The 17,793-nt window shown below is 37.9% G+C and overlaps 1 protein-coding gene across 6 annotated transcripts in view; it reads right to left on the bottom strand.

Annotated features, from left to right (window-relative positions):
- The window catches only part of LOC126267222 (C-1-tetrahydrofolate synthase, cytoplasmic), a 316,907-nt gene that overhangs the window by 79,249 nt on the left and 219,865 nt on the right, over positions 1 to 17,793 (bottom strand). For all 6 annotated transcript variants that reach the window (XM_049972201.1, XM_049972202.1, XM_049972200.1 and 3 more), the window contains 2 exons: positions 11,825 to 11,961; positions 7,523 to 7,615 (listed from right to left, as the gene is read on the bottom strand). In XM_049972201.1, the coding sequence (XP_049828158.1) occupies positions 7,523 to 7,615; positions 11,825 to 11,961 (230 nt within the window). The remainder of the gene's footprint in view (positions 1 to 7,522; positions 7,616 to 11,824; positions 11,962 to 17,793) is intronic.

The raw sequence follows: 17,793 nt of genomic DNA, 5'->3' as shown, positions 1-17,793 counted from the left end.
ATCATCATCTACGGACTACAAAGACAGCACATGGTCAGAGAAACTTTCATTCTTCAGTGCAATATACTGTGACAACAATGCATTTCCAGACTCATGTTCATAGGACCTTTTTTCCTCCATTTCCAGTCAGAAATCTGTTACTGCAGCTTGTCGGTCTTATTAATGTTCATCCTGTCTATGCAAAAAACATGAACTTGCTATAATTTATGGTCTGCAAAAGTTGAATCTGAAGCCAAATTACATTATGCAACTAAACACACTTCATCTTCATCATCATCATCATCATCATCGTCGTCGTCGTCGTCGTCATTGTCATCGTCATCATCTGACAATCAAATTACCACAGTGCAGTCCCTTGTTTGTTTAACTTAAGTATGTTTGTTTTGTGAGTATATTACCTATCACACTGTTATCTTGAGCAAAAAAAACAGGACTTAACATCTGAGTTCATCAGTCCTCTAGACTTAGAACTACTTAAACCTAACCAACCTAAGGACATCACACACATCCATGCCCCCACGGCAGGATTCGAACCTGTGACCGTAAGAGCCACGTGGTTCGGGACTGAAGAGCCTAGAACTTGAGCAATTCAAATAAAGAAATTAGTCTGATACTAAATTATAAGCATAACAGCGTATCTACATCACTTTCCATGTCACATTTCTGTAAGAAAAAAATTCAGACAAATGAAAATCCAGGGTGGGATAGTGGCAATATTGTGAAAAAAAAAAAGATTACTACCCACCCTATAGTGAAGATGTTGAGTCACAGACAGGTACAATAAAAAAAAATGTTAAACAAGTAAGCTTTCTTCCAAATTAGACAACATACAGACACACAGTCACTCAAACACATCTCACACACACATGAACACTGCCTTAGCAGCCAGAGACAGCGGTCACGTGTGGAAGAGATACATTTCTTTTTTGCTGTGCCTCTCTGCAATTCAACTCCTCTGCTACCTGGTAAGCAGTAATCTTTTCATAGTATTGTCATTGCTGTGAGAAAATTACATTAACATGTTTGCAGACAGAAATCCTTCCTTTTTGAAGATATCAATATTTCAATCCATTAAAGATCTATACATTGTAATAATTATAAGTAGTAAATTTTCCCAGTGTTAACTTGTAGCAACAATATCAGCTACTGCAATACTACCAATATATGATGACAACTTTCAATTTTCTTTGAAACTGATGTTAAATATCATAAATAATGACAAATTATGGCTCTGTATGCCCCAGAGAGAAGACAACAGTCACGTGCATGGATTTTCTTTAAAAGGCTCACCAACTAAAGTGAAAAGTCTGGTCACGGCTGCTTGGGCCTGCCTCAGTCTGGGCCAGCATGTTTATTGCCGCTACTGCCACTTCCTTGTGCAAGCTATCTGCCATCCTAGTGGGCACATCTTGTGACAGTGCCGTCACACCACTCCATGCTTCAGTTTGGTCACCTGCTGTCTGAGAAGCTCCAAAAAATTGTGCTATTTGCAAAACTTCTAGCAAAAGGGGTCCTCACAGAGTAAAACCATATGGTGCACTTCCTTGTCTGGAACTAGACAGATAACTGCATTGCACATCATAGTCTTCATAACAGTCATTAAGGGCATCAGTAATGAATTGACACTTATGGCGAAGGCTGTGTAGGTTGGCTGCCCAGGCACTACGTGACTGGTTTGGTTTCTTGCAGTATCGATAAAATTCCACTTGCGCTACTATGACGTGCACTTGTTTGCAATGGTAGTTGGACAATAAACTGCACACGTGATCAAAGCTAAGAACTGCCAGTTCTTGTAAAGGGGGCAAGCTGACATAGTAATGGATACACCTTAGGTGGAATCCATGATAGGAACAAGGCTTTGCACAAATTCGAGTCTGTCACACCAAAAGCCAAAAAATGCTGTCTGAGTCTGAATCATCATATGAGTGAAAAGTAGGTGGATAGACCACTGTATCAGTATCCTGTCTGTTTATGGAAGCTGACAAAGTGGTCAGGGCATTGCTTTGATTAGATTATATTAGTTATTCGTTCCATAGATCCATGCTGAGGAGATCCTCGTGGATGTGGAACATGTCAACTTTCTTTTTAAGCTGAAATAACAATACTAATAGTATGAATATATACAATACATAATTTGTTTCTATTAAAACATTCGTCAATGGAGTAGATGGAGTTGGCCACCAGTAAGTCCTTCAGGCTCCTTTTAAATTGATCTTTATTTGTAACTAAATTTTTTATGTTTGCTGGCAAATTATTGAAGATGAGTGTTCCTGGTAGCACGGCATCTGTAATGATTCAACCTGATGAAACTGCACTTAAAAACTGCACATGCGGAAACCGTTCCCAACTTGTGGCTAATCATGTAGTAGCCAAGTAATACATGGAACTGATCCAAGTAACACAAATATGGATTTATTCATAAACCTCTGAACAATAACAAAAACAAGCCTCTCATGACTCCACATGTGACAAGGAAAAAGAATCATACAGAAGGTGGAACATAAGTGATACTCAGAACAGCTGATGTGAATGGTACAAACTAAAAGAACAAGGTGACGATGAGTCAGTACTGCTTCGTGTGTATGTAGGTGTGAGTCGCCAATAGATACAGCGGTACTGACCAAACCGTGTGCAAGCTTCCTACAAGTTGCATCTAGTGACCAGCCTGCGCTGATACAGTTGGCAGTTTATTTAAACACACATTCGGGGTGACACTACACTCAGCACACTCTCTCTCACACACACTAGTAATGGGAAACAGCACCAGGAGCTAGACCAGGGCTGCAGGGTAAATGTTGATGTGAGACATCACGAGTGGGAATTCAATTTTTGTCACTCTGTAGTAAGAAACTATTTGTCATGTGGAAGACAACATGCAAAAATGTTTTGAGTAGTAGAAGGAATGAATGCAGTTGTGCGTGGTCACAAATTGGTTCTACTTTGAAGGCAACTGTTAATAATTGAAGTGTCAGACCTTACATGTGATGTTTTCCAGCAGAGCACAGGAAAAGGTTTGTTGTAAACTGTCTGTCAATTACTAATTACCTCACTGTTTTGATGAAATTTGTTACAGGAGAGGGACACAGTCCAAAGCAAAAAGGCAGTCATGCACTGATACAGCCCAATAAATATTTTATTAATAATGTGAACAGGTTTTTGTCAGTATTATGTAGACGGGCTTTTGACCATTACTTCTTGATACATTTGACTCCCTTTTGAGAAGACTAGAGTTAAAAAAAACCAATCTGCTCATCAAGGATTAGATTCTCAGTAGTTTTCCTACGTGCAAATTAGGGTTATTGCAAATTTTGGTGATAAGAATCTCAGTAAATTAGCTTACTATGCCTACTTTCATTCACTGCTTTCGTATGGTATCATATTCTGGGGTAATTCATCGTGGAGTAGAAAAGTATTCATTGCTCAAAAACGTGTAATCAGAATAATTGCTGGAGCACACCCACGGTCATCTTGCAGACATCTATTTAAGGATCTAGGGATCCTCACAGTAACCTCACAGTATATATATTCACTTATGAAATTTGTTGTTAATAATCCAGCCCAGTTCAAAAGTAATAGCAGTGTGCATAGCTATAACACCAGGAGAAAGGATGATCTTCACTATGCAGGGTTAAATCTGACTTTGGCACAGAAGGGGGTAAATTATGCTGCCACAAAAGTCTTTGGTCACCTACCAAACAGCATCAAAAGCCTGACAGATAGTCAACTAACATTTAAAAATAAATTAAAAGAATTTCTAGATGACAACTCCTTCTACTCATTGGCTGAATTTTTAGATATAAATTAAGGGAGGGAAAAAAACTAACTTAAGCATTAGTGTCGTGCAATATTTTGTGTAATGTAATATCTTGTACAGACATCTTTCATTAACTGGACACGTTCCACATCATTACGAAGTGTCGTATTCATGATCTATGGAACAAGTATTAATCTAATCTAATCTAATCTGTGAGTTTAGGCTTCCTGCTGTTGACATCGGTCACATGGAAGCTGGTCAGTAAAACATACAGGTTGCTGAAGTGCTCCCAATATACAGTGAGAAATGATGCAGCATTTCCATGCCCATCCTAACATCTTTGTTATTTTAAATTAAATTTCAAGAAGAAGCACAGTCATTGCCTCTGAAACCTGATGATACTGGATGGTACAGTTGCTCAAAGGTTGCAATCAAGCACTGAGTTATCTATTACAGTGTGACCCCTCTCCTATCACAATCCAACCCTGCTATCTTCACACTGTTGACTATTTCCATGACTCTTTAATGAAAGTTTTTATTCAGATCACAGTATTTATCGTAAAATTTGTACATGGTAGCTGATGAAAGTCTCAGAACTTATAAAAGTTTGCTATCATCAAACATACTGCAGTCTTGTGATTGTCCCAAAGCCAATACAATGTCCAACATTGTAGCCCTAACAAACTAAGTTTGCCAAACAAAACACAGTCTTCCCCTTAAAATATCACTTTTTACCCCTGTAGATAGGGTACAGCAGTACCAAGTGATCATGTGATCCTCCAGCCCTGACAAGTCATGGCAGAGAAGTGCTGTGTAAGTGGCAGTCAGTTGTATGGCATCAACACAGTAAGATTCATCAACATGGAGATGTGACAGAATGGCAGAAAGAAACTATCATGTCTGGATGTGCCGATGTTCATATCAGGTGGTGTATCACAGTTTCTACAGGGAATCATACAACTCTTTTGAAAAATGCCTTTCAAAGACTGATGTCTGAAACATGCCACTGTGATACTAAGAAGTGGGAGATTAAGTCACTAATTAAATCACTGAAGACTAAGAACTCTCGTGGATATGATGGAGTACCTAGCAGAATATTAAAGTACTGTGCTGCACATGTTAGCCCTATACTCAGCCATATTTGTATTTTTTTCTGTAAGAATAGTGGGTTTCCTGAATGATTAAAGTACTCAGTAATAAAGCCATTTTATAAAAAGGGAGAAAGGGACAATGTAGACAATTTTAGACCTATTTCTATGCCAACAGTGTCTGCTAAAGTTATTGGAAAAGCTGCGTATGTAAGTATAAATGATCAATAAATTGCTATCAAATGTACTGTTCGGTTTTAGAAATGCTTTAACAAATGAAAATGCTATATTCTCTTTTCTTCTGGAAGTACTGGATGGATTAAACAAAAGGTTCTGAATACTATGCATCTCCTTTAATTTAACTAAGGCATTTGATAGTGTTTATCACAAAATTTGCTCCAGAAGTTGGACCATTATGGAATACGGGGAGTAGCTCATAATTGGTTCACCTCTTCTTAAAAAAAAAAAAAGACAGAAAACGATCATTCTCCACAGTTCTGGGAATTATTATGATGTGGAGTCTGAGTGGGGCATGGTTAAATGGAGGATGACCCAGGGATCAGTGCTGGGGCCACTCCTGTTCCTTCAATAATATGCCTTCTAGTATTACAGATGATTCCAAAATATTCCTTTTTGCTGATGACACTAGCTTGGTAATAAAGGACGCTGTGTGCAATGTTGGGACTGTTCCAAATAGTGCAATTCAAGACATAAGTTCATGGTTTGTAGAAAATAAACTAACGCTAAATCACAGTAAGACTCAGTTTTTACAGTTTATGACACACAATTCAACAAAACCTGACTTTTAATTTCACAAAATGGGCATATCATTAGTGAAACTGAACAGTTCAAATTTCTAAGTTTTCAGATAGATAGTAAACTGTTGTGGAAAGACCACATTCTGGATCTTGTTCAGCCTTAATCTTGCCATTTTTACTATTCAAACAGTATCTGAAGTAAGTGAGAGTTCAGTATGAAAAATAGTCTACTTTGCTTATTTTCATTCATTTATGATGTTTGGTACTTTACTTTGGGGTAACTCTTCCCATTCTCAAAGAATATTAGTTTGCAAAACTCCTTTCCAACCCTGTTCATTAGTCTGGGTACTCTGACATTGGCCTCTCAATATACATATTCTTTACTGTCACTTCTTCTTAACAATATCAGCTTATTCCCACCAATTAGCAGCTTTCAGTCAGTTAATACTAGGCAGATATCCAATCTGCATTTGGATCACACTTCCTTGACTTTTGTGCAGAAAGGCATGCAGCATAATGCTGCATCCATTTTCAGTAAGCTATCACAAGAATTCAAAAATCTTAGCAGTAATCCATACGCTTTCAAGTTGAAACTGAAGAGTTTCCTCATGGGTCACTCCTCCTATCCTGCTGAGGAGTTCCTTGAAAAATTAAGCTAAATCCTGCGTTATATTGCTGATTGTGTTTATATAAACGTATGGTTGTCTTTTTTTGGGCTCCTAAACATTTTATTTTACCTGTTATTACATTTATGTTGTGATTTCATGTACCGACTCGTTCCACGACCTTGGAGATTTGCTCCTCAATTTGGTCCTAGGGGACTAGACATGTAAAATAAAAATAATAATAAATAAAAATCAATGTACACTGCCCAGCAAGTTTACGAGGAGTGGTGATCACTCACAGCCATGTAAAACAGCATAAAAACAATGGTCATAAAAATATCCTAACCAGCAGGGACAATTTCTCAGTGAACATTGTGAAGAGAACTGAATGCAGTGAACATCTGGAACTAATTAACCTGCAAAAGGCCATTGATCACATTGTACATAAAGATTCTCATATTCAATGAGCCATACAACACAGAAACTGGATGATAGCTGACTGGAAGCAAGTTGTGTGGTCTGATAAGTTGCAATTTTGCCTTTTCCACAGCGCACTATGTCCTGTGCATCAACAGCCCAATAATGACTTTAATCTCTAGCATCTGAAGGGTTAGTTCAGGCCAGAGGTTGTTCTGTGATGTTATAATGCTTTTTTGTGGCATGACTTGCACCACCTCAATTGAGGGCACTCCCATTTTCCAAGATGACAACATCCATGTTCATAGGGCAGCACACTTATGTTCTGGGTTTGATGAATTCTCAACCGTCCTATCACACCTTGACTAGCCAGGTATATCACGTGATCTTAATCCCACGGAAAACATCTGGGTCTGTCCAGAACATCAGATGAAATGCGTCAAACAACATCCCAGTAGCTCTATGGAATCTAATCATCAACAAGTGGTTTCAGTTGAATAGGCCATACCTGAAGAAACTTGGGAACTCCCTACATCACTGCATTCAGACAATCATCAAGGCCAGAAATAGTGTTTAACACTATTAGTAGTGTTTAACAGTATTAACAGTGATGTCTCCTGGGGGTACTAATTTTTTGTCTGATGTAGTAGCTATTACCTTCATTTAGGAGATGGTGATACTAAGTCTCCAACACAGCAGCAACTTCTAATTCAGTTGATGATCAACCTACAGCTTACGGTGCCATCAGGACCACAAGTCAGATAGTACAATTTCTCCACATTCCTCAGTACAGTTCCAACTGATTATACATTACTACTTCTATTTCTTACTCTAGTCCAATGACTTTATTTTTACTCTTTTCACTTGGTATTTCAAGTGCACCTTAAAACTACTACATACCTTTTTATTAATTCCATGACACCATTTGGGGTGCATGGCAGGAAACCTGTCAGATCACCAACTGCTACTTTTCCTTCATTAATTGTGTTCAACCTGTAAGAAAATAAATACTTCATTTCTTTTGGCAAATATCCCATTCCACACGCAGTGACCACTCTAAAATGTTGAAAACATGTGAACAGTATAACATTGTTTCACTACAAAAATTGATACCCTTGGACTTTTTTTTTTTTAACGTAAATATCAACTGAAACTTTTTTGTTGCTCATGAAGTAGAGACATTCTTTCAGCATAGCAATTCAATCTATCAGAATAGGACTAAACAATAAGTCCTCCTGTGATTTTTCATTACTCTGCAACAAGAGAGAGAGAGAGAGAGAGAGAGAGAGAGAGAGAGAGAGAGAGAGAGCACACAAAGAGTTGACTGCCTAATTCCAAACAATCTTTCAGTGTCAAAATATCTCCTCTTTTATGCTGAAGAAAGAAATTTCACATACTAAGCTTGGCACATTTCCAATATCACCAAACTTATGAAAACAAACACTAGTTCCTACTGCTTTTATCTGCAGAGGTAGTTATTATTAATACTGCATCCGCACCACTCTGGAGCATGATTTTATCTCGAGTCCTCACTGATAGTCTTGTGCTGTTTGTCTGCATTACATTGATGGAAAACTCCAAGCAAGGCATTTGTACTAGTACTACATTATTCAGACTGCCCATTAAAAACAAGATTCAAGAACAATCACTAAAGCAAAGCAGCCACTGTATTTCCGCAAATAAGCAGCAGGGCAACTGTGGCTCAACTTCCAAACATAGTTGACCAAGCACTGAATAAATAATTCTCTAGTAAAACAGTTCACAGTGGGAAGGATCATCCATGATACTCAGTCTCCATAAAGAAACTCCTAAGGAAAGAGAGACTACTGCATAATAGGAGGGAGATAAAATATAGTGCTATAGAGAGCGATACTAAATGAAAAGTGTTTGGCTGTAAGAAGGTCAATGTGTGTAGTTTTAAATGACTACTATAGCAGGATAATGTTGAGAGATTTCTCAAAGAACCCAAAGAAATTCTGATCATGCACAAAGACTACCAGTGGCACAAAAGTTTGTGTCCAGACCTTCACGAACAGTGCAGGAACTGAGGGTAGCAAAACAAAAGCAGATATGCTGAAGCTGTCTTCAAATATTCCTTTACTAAGGAACATACAGAAGTAGCTCCCCACCCACCCACCCATCTTGCATTCTCACATATCTGCAAAGATGAATGATAAAGGTATTAGTGTCAGTGGTGTTAAGCAAAAACTGAAATCACTAGGATTGAACAAGGCCCCAGGACCCAATGAAGTCCCAATCAGATATTATGCAGAATGTCCAGTTGAGTTAGCATCTCTTAACCATAATTTTCCGTCAGTCCCTCAAGCAGCCAAGCACTGAATAAATAATTATCTAGTAAAACAGTTCACTATGACTAATAGTTGGAAGAAAGCACAAGTCACACCTGTCTACAAGAATGGTGACAGAAGTGATAAACAAAACATCATCCAATATCATTAACCTCCATCTGTTGTAGAATCTTAAAGCATATTCTGTGCTTAAACACAATAAGGTATCTTGAACAGAGCAACCTCTGCCATGCTAACCAGCATTGATTCTGAAAAGTTTGGTCATGCTAAACCCAGCTCATGCTTTCCTCACATGAATTCCTGAAAACCATGGATCAAAGCAGCCAGGTTGGATGCAGTATTTCTTGACACTTGAAAAGCTTCTGATTCAGAATCAAATCACCATTTATTAACAAAACTATGACCACATGGGGTACCAAATGAAATTTGACTGACATTAGCATTTCTTGGTAGAGCACTTTACCTGGGATTGAGAGTAACTGACAAGAGTAGAAATCACTTCAGGTATATTACAGGGAAGTGTGTTGGAACACACACTGCTCATTTTGTACATTAATTATCACAGTAGTCCCCAGCTCGTGGTCTAGTGGTTAGCATCACTGCCTCTAGATCACAAGGACCTGGGTTATGTTTCTGCCCAGATCTCATGGACTGAGTGTTTGTGTTGTCCTAATTATTACATCTCATCCTCTTTACAAAGACATGCAAGTTGCTAAAGTGATGTCAAGTACAAAGACTCCAGATAGGGTCTCCAAGTCAGTAAAGCATGTTTTTTTTTTTCATCTTTCACAATCACTTTCTTCCAGGTTAACAAAGAAACATTGAAAAAATTGACTCTGTAGAATTTAATTTTGGCATGATATCAGGTATATCCAAAGAGTAACTTGTAAATAAAATAGAAAGAAACTTTCACATGGAAAAAATATATTAAAAACAAAGATTCCAAGACTTACCAAGCGGGAAAGCGCCGGCAGACAGGCACATGAACAAAACACACAAACATACACACAGAATTGCTAGCTTTCGCAACCGATGGTTGCTTCTTCAGGAAGGAGAGGGAAAGACGAAAGGATGTGGGTTTTAAGGGAGAGGGTAAGGAGTCATTCCAATCCCGGGAGCGGAAAGACTTCCCTTAGAGGAAAAAAAGAACAGATGTACACTCGCACACACACACACATACATATCCCAATGTATGTGTATATGTGTGTGTGTGTGTGTGTGTGTGTGTGTGTGTGTGTGTGTGTGTGTGTGTGTGTGCGCGAGTGTACATCTGTTCTTTTTTTCCCCTAAGGGAACACACACATACATATCCCAATGTATGTGTATATGTGTGTGTGTGTGTGTGTGTGTGTGTGTGTGTGTGTGTGTGTGTGTGTGTGTGTGCGCGCGAGTGTACATCTGTTCTTTTTTTCCCCTAAGGGAAGTCTTTCCGCTCCCGGATTGGAATGACTCCTTACCCTCTCCCTTAAAACCCACATCCTTTCGTCTTTCCCTCTCCTTCCTGAAGCAGCAACTATCGGTTGTGAAAGCTAGCAATTCTGTGTGTGTGTTTGTGTGTTTTGTTCATGTGCCTGTCTGCCGGCGCTTTCCCGCTTGGTAAGTCTTGGAATCTTTGTTTTTAATATACAAAGAGTAACTTGAACTGAAATAATATGGGACTGGTCAAAATCCATATTTTACTATACTCATTGCACAAAACATTGTTTTCTCCACACTTATGAACAATAAATAAATGTTTTCTGGTTTCATTTGTAGTTCCCTTGGATTCCAGTAGCTAGATAACCAGTTTTATCATACATCTGCCCAAATAAGTGGATTATGAGTCATTAATGTAGTCACTAAATGGTAAAACATGTGTCTTGACTGTCAAAATAATTTTATTTCTGATCACATGATACATTCACCCCTCCCCATCTCCCTCCCATCCTTGGCCCTTATCATCAGATCTGTGGCATAAAACATTGGGTATAGGATGAGATATTAAAAGGAATACATTGCAGCAGAGGATGTACCTATCATAATCATTGCAGTGTGCCGCTGCTCATGAATGGTGCAAGAACAAATACTATTATTAACAGGAACCACTGACATTTATGGCCTAGCAGCAAGTTACTCTTATAACATTGATATCACCAGTCACTGCAGTTAAACTGCAGAACATTGAGATAATCAGTCATTGTAATTTTGATATGTGCTGCCATGCTATGTTTGAATTCCAGCTTTGGAGCACTGCAGCTATGGCTTTGTTGGTGAAAATTTGATCCCTTTAATTAACAATTTTTTCTTATAAATATGACCATAATGATATACTTTTCATTATTATTTGTTTTTCCATCTTAATAATAATAATAATAATAATAATAATAATAATAATAATAATAATAATAACTGATTATAACAGCAGCTACAGAAGACAGCCATCCAAACAAACATATATTTTATTTTGCTTTTAATACACATTTGTCATATAATTATTATGCCTGATGGCACTGCATTATTTTCACTGACAGCATCATGGCAGTTGGGCACTAATAGTGTTATGGAGCAGAAAGTGACAAGACACTCTGTAGTTTTCTGCTGTTACGAAGTTGCTGAAATGTACTCCTTATAATGTCTTGCTTTATAGCCTATCTTTTATGCCACAGATCTAATGATACTGTTCTCCTAAAATGCTTCATCATACAAAAAATAAAATTATTTTGGCACTCAAGGAAAATTTTTTAACATTTAGTAGCAATATCATTGTAAATCTCCTTACAGGTTTTTCACCGAAAGTTATAATATTTATCAAGTCTTCAGATAATTCAGTGCTAAAGAGAAGGATGTATTCATATTTTTGAAACTTCCTGAATGGCTCTAAAGTGAATATTAAATATGAAAAATCTTGGCTTACCCATCAACATCCTTGTCAGGAGAGACAGCATCAGTTACACGGTGTGAGTCAATAGGATTATCGGAATCCAATGGCATCTGGACTATGATACCATGTATATTTGGATCATTATTCAGTTTTGATATTTTATTGAGAAGCTGAAAAAATTATCATCCTATTTAGATACAAGTGTCACAACTTTCATTTCTGACTTTCTCACCTCATTGTGCAGACATAAATGATCACATTTTCTCTTTTCCAATCAACAACAGATATAATATTTATTGTGATTTTACACACACAAAAATAAAATGTGAACATAATTTTATTTTACAAAATGTATAGAACATTTACATATTTTGCATGAGTTTTATGTTTCCACAGTGTCACACAGAAGAAGCACCCCATTATCCCATTTACTGGGGCACATGTTAAAGAGATATGATGAGAATGAAAGGTTGCTCAAAAAATTGAAAGACCCAGCAACTGAAATTCACAATTTGCTACTTTGCTGAGGTGGGAGGCGGCAGGGGGGGTGGGGGTGGGGGTGGGGGCAGAACTGGAAAAGGTATGGTAAGAAAATACATAATCACAAACTACTCTGTATCTTAAACAGAAAACTGTACAAGTGAAAAAACATGATTACATCCCAAACAAATATCAGTCCACTTCAGCCAGGAATTTTTGTGTCATCAATCTTCTGACTGGCTTGATCTGCCCTGCCATGAATTTCTCTCCTGTGCCAACCTCTTCCTCTCAGAATAGCACTTGCATCCTATATCCTCTATTATTTGCTGGCTGTATTCCAAACTCTGTTTTCTTCTACAGTTTTTACTCTCTACAGCTCCCTCTAGGGCCATGTAAGTTATTGTATGATATCTTAACAGATGTCCTACCATCCTGTATCTCCTTCTTGTCAGTGTTTTCCTTGTATTCCTTTCCTCACTGATTCTCTTGAGGACCTCCTCATTTATTACCTTATCAGTCCACCTAACTTTCAACATTCTTCTGTAGCACATCTCAAATGCTTTGATTATCTTCTTTTCCAGTTTCCCCACAGTTCATGTTTCACTATCATACAATGCTGTCCTCCAAATGTACATTCTCAGAAATTTCTTCCAAATATTAAGACCCATGTTTGACACTAGTAGAGTTCTCTTATCCAGGAACACCCTTTCTGCCAGAACTAGTCTGCTTTCTATGTCTTCCTTGCTCTGACTGTCATAGGTTATTTAGCTGCCTACAGAACACAATTCCTTAACATCAGGATTGGTGATCATGAAGTAGATGAAGTTAAGTTTCTCGTTGTTTTTACTTCTGCTACGTCTCATTACTTTCATTGTTCTTCAATCTACTCTCAATCCATATTCTGTACTCATTTCACTGTTTATTCCATTAAGCAAGCCCAAAAATTATTTTCACTTTCTCTGAGGATAGCAATTTGATCTGTGAATCTTATCATTGATACTCCTGAATTTTAATTCCACTCTTGAATCTTTCTTCGATTTCCGTCATTGCTTCTTCAATGTACAGACTGAACAGTAGGGACAAATGACTGCATCACTGTGTTACACCCTTTTTAATCTGAGCACTTCGTTCTTGGTCTTTCATTCTTATTGTTCCCTCTTGGCTTTTATATATATTATGTATTACTCATCTTTCCCTATAGTTTATCCCTTTTTTTCTCATAAATCTGAATATCTTGTACCATTTGACATTGTCGAATGCTTATCGCAGGTTGACAAATCCTATGAATGTGTCTTGATACTTCTTTAGTCTTGCTTCCATTAACAACCACAACATCAGATTTGCCTCTCTGGTGCCTTTACCTTTCCTAAAGCCAAACTGATCATAATCTAACAGGTCCTCAATTTTCTTTTCCATTATTCTGCATATTTTTCTTGTCAACAGTTTGGATTCACTAGCTGTTAAGCTGATTGTGTGATAATTCTTGCCAGCTCTTACAATCTTCAGAATTGTGTGGATGATGTTTTTCCAAAAGTCAGATAGTATATCACCAAACTCATACATTCTACACGTCAACATGAGTAGTCACTTGTTGCCACTCCCTCCCCCCCCCCCCCCCCCCCCCCAATGATTCAGAAATTCTGATGGAATGTTATCTATCCCCTCTGCCTAATTTGATCTTAAGTCTTCCAAAGCTCTTTTAAATTCTGAATCTAATACTGAATCCCCTATCTCTTCTATATTTACTCCTGCCTCTTCTTCTGTAACGTTGTCAGGCAGGTCTTCCCCCTCACAGAGGCCTTCAAAGTACCTATCTGCACTCCAATCTGCATTTAACAGTGGAACTCCCATTGCACTCTTAATATTACCATCCTTGCTTTTAATTTCATAGAAGGTTTGTTGTGACTTTCCAGTATGCTGAACATGTCCTTTTCGATTTCTTCACATTTTTCATGTAACCATTTTGCTTAGCTTCCATGCACTTCCTATTTATTTCATTCCTAAGTGAATTGTATTTCTATATTCCTCAGTTTTCCTGAATGTTTTTGTACTTCCTTCTTTCATCGATCAACTCAAGTATTTTTCCTGTTACCCAAGAATTCTTTGAAGTTACCTTCTTTGTATCCATGTTTTCCTTTCCAGCTTCTGAGATGGCATTTTTAGAGATCTCCATTCCTGTTCAAATGATCTGATTACTGAGGTATTCCTTATCACGATGTCTATAGCATCAGAGAAGTTTAAGCATATTTCTGTGTTCCTTAATACTTACGTATCCCACTTGTCTGCACATGAATCTTCCTGACTAGCCTCTTAAACTTCAACCTGCTCTTCATCACTACTAAATTGTAATCTGAATCTATATCTGCTCCTGAGTATGTCTTACAATCTAGTGCCTGATTTCAGCTTCTCTGCCTGACCATGATGAAATCTAACTGAAATCTTCTCATTTCTCCCAGCCTTTTACAAGTATACCTCCTGCTCTTGTGATTCTTGAATAAGGTATTCCCTATTACTAGCTGAAATTTACTGTAGAACTCAATCAGTCATTCTCCTCTCTCATTGCTAGTACAAAGCCCATGTTCTACATCTACATCCACGTCTATACTGGGCAAACCATGGCAGGGGATACATCGTCTTGTAACAGTTGTTAGGGTTTCTTTCCATTCCACTCTCATACAGAGTGGGGAAGAATGATTGTCTGAATGCCTCTGTGCATGGTGTAATTATTCTAATCTTATTCTCACAGTCCCTATGTGAGCGATATGTAAGGGCTTGTACGAGAAGTATATTATGAGAGTCTTCATTTAAAGCCAGTTCTCGAAACTTCTTTAGCAGACCTTCTGGTGATATTTACATTCATCTTTAAGTGTCTGCCAGTGCAGTTTCTTCAGTATCTCTGCAACACTCTTCCACAGATCAAACTAACTTGTGACCATATATGCTGCAATTCTCTGTATATGTTCAATATCCCCTGTTAGTCCTATTTAGTGTGTCCCATACACTGGTCACACAAGTGATTTGTAAGAAATCTCCATTGCAGACTGATTGCACTTCCCCAGCATTCTACCAATAAATGGAAGCATACCACTTGCTTTACCCACGACTGAACTTATATGATCATTCCATTTCATATCCCTACAAAATGCTACACCCAGATATTTGTGAGAGTTGGCAAATTCCAAGAGTGACTCACTGATATTATAGACATAGGATACAATACTTTTTTATTTTGTTAAGTGTGCAATTTTACATTTTTGAACATTTAAAGCAAGTTACCAGTATTTGCACCACTTTGAATCTTATCAAGATCTGAATGAATATTTATACAGCTTATTTCAGACAGTATTAAATTACAGACAAATGCAACATCTGCAAAAAGTCTGAGGTAACTATTAATATTGTCTGCATAGTCATTAATATACAACAGAAATAGCAAGGGTCACAACACACTTCCCTGTGGCACACCTGGTGATGATAATCCATCCACAATAACATGCTGCATTCTCCCTACCATAAAGCCCTCAATCCAGTCACAAATTTCACTTGATACCCCATATGATCATACTTTTGACAATAAGTGTAGGTTTGGTATTGAGTCAAATGCTTTTCAGAAATCTTTCTCCTCTCTTGTGCCACGTACCAAGCTCATATTCTCCTACAACCCTTTCATCTACTCCTTCCCTTACAGCTGCACTCCAGTCTCCCATGACTATTAGATTTTCATCTCCCTTTACATATTGAATTTCTCGTCCAATATCCTCATATACTTTTTTTCTCTCTTCATCTTCAGCTTGCGAGATCAGCATGTATATCTGAACAATCGTCGTCGTCAGTTTACTGCTGATTCTGATGAGAACAGCCCTATCACTGAACTGTTCACAATAGATCATTCTCTGTGCTACCTTCCTATTCATAACAAATCCTACTCCCGTTATACCATTTTCTGCTGCTGTTGATATTGCCCTGTAGTCATCTGACCATAGTTCCTTATCGTCTTTCCGTTTCACTTCACTGACCTCTACTATATCTAGATTGAGCTGTATCATATGCCTTTACCATGTTCAAACTTCTGACATTCCATGTCCTGACTCATAGAAAATTATCCTTTCATTGGCTATTGAATCTTCTTCTCATGGTCACCTCCCACTTGGAAGGCATTCCCCAGAGATCTGAATGGAGGACTAGTCTGGAGAGATCATCACGACACTTTTTCAATTACAGACCACATGTCTTGCAGATAAACATTAACAAGAGAGTACCCTGAATCTCTGTCCTCTCCTCCGACCTCTTTGACATGGCCATTGGTTGAACAACGGTGACTTCTTATGCCATCGGACACCACTGATGATGATTTTTTACTAAAAACGTAAACAGTGGTAGGGTTCAAGCCTGGAACTGAGGAAATCTAAGCTGCTACCCCTAGACCATGGGTGTGGATCTGGCATAGTACCTCTACAATACATTTTTTTTAAAAAAGATTGAAATAAAACATTCAGCTAGACAATCCCCCATATTCTCTGAACCATTACATTCAGATAAGATCAGAGAGACAATCAATAGCTTCAGGCAAAAGTTGTTAATAGCATCTATCCAGAGTTCACTATAGTCCAATTCATGAACGATTGCGAGTCTGAGGCACAGGCAGTGACTGCAGTGTTGCTAGTTCGAAGCAACAGTTGTGGTACGTGTATACACATGCTTTGTGGTTGAAGACTGCAAGTTGTCTGCAAGTTATATATGTTGCTGGCTAGGTACAATTTGTCACTTACCACCACCATCAGCGATGACAACTCACAACAAATGGAATAAAAATTCACTAAATAACTTATCATGATCACATGTAATGCTCACATGTAACAGTAACACGTATATTTGAAATAAATTACGTAAACACTGAAGAAATTCAGAGTAGGAATTTAAATCCATGGAGAACAAAAAAACTTTGAGGTTCACTGATGACACTGTAATTATGTCAGAGACAGCAAAGGACTTTGAAGAGCAGCTGAACGGAATGGACAGTGTCTTGAAAGGAGGATATAAGATGAACATCAACAAAAGCAAAACGAGGATAATGGAATGTAGTCTAATTAAGTCGGGTGATGCTGTGGGGCGGGAATTAGATTAGGAAATGAAACACTTAAAGTAGTAGATGAGTTTTGCTATTTGGGGAGCAAAATAACTGATGATGGTTGGAGTAGAGTGGACATAAAATGTAGACTGGCAATGGCAAGGAAAGCGTTTCTGAAGAAGAGAAATTTGTAAACATCGACTATAGATTTAAGTGTCAGGAAGTCGTTTCTGAAAGTATTTGTATGGAGTGTAGCCATGTATGGAAGTGAAACACGGACGATAAATAGTTTGGACAAGAAGAGAGTAGATGCTTTCGAAATGTGATGCTACAGAAGAATGCTGAAGATTAGATGGGTAGATCATGTAACTAATGAGGAGGTATTGAATAGAATTGAGAAGAGAAATTTGTGGCACAACTTGACAAGAAGAAGGGATCAGTTGGTAGGACATAT

This window comes from Schistocerca gregaria, chromosome 4 (assembly GCF_023897955.1).
Source record: "Schistocerca gregaria isolate iqSchGreg1 chromosome 4, iqSchGreg1.2, whole genome shotgun sequence".
Taxonomy (NCBI): Eukaryota; Metazoa; Arthropoda; class Insecta; order Orthoptera; family Acrididae; genus Schistocerca; species Schistocerca gregaria.
Note: the sequence above shows the minus strand (reverse complement) of the source record. Positions and strands in the feature narration are given on the sequence as shown.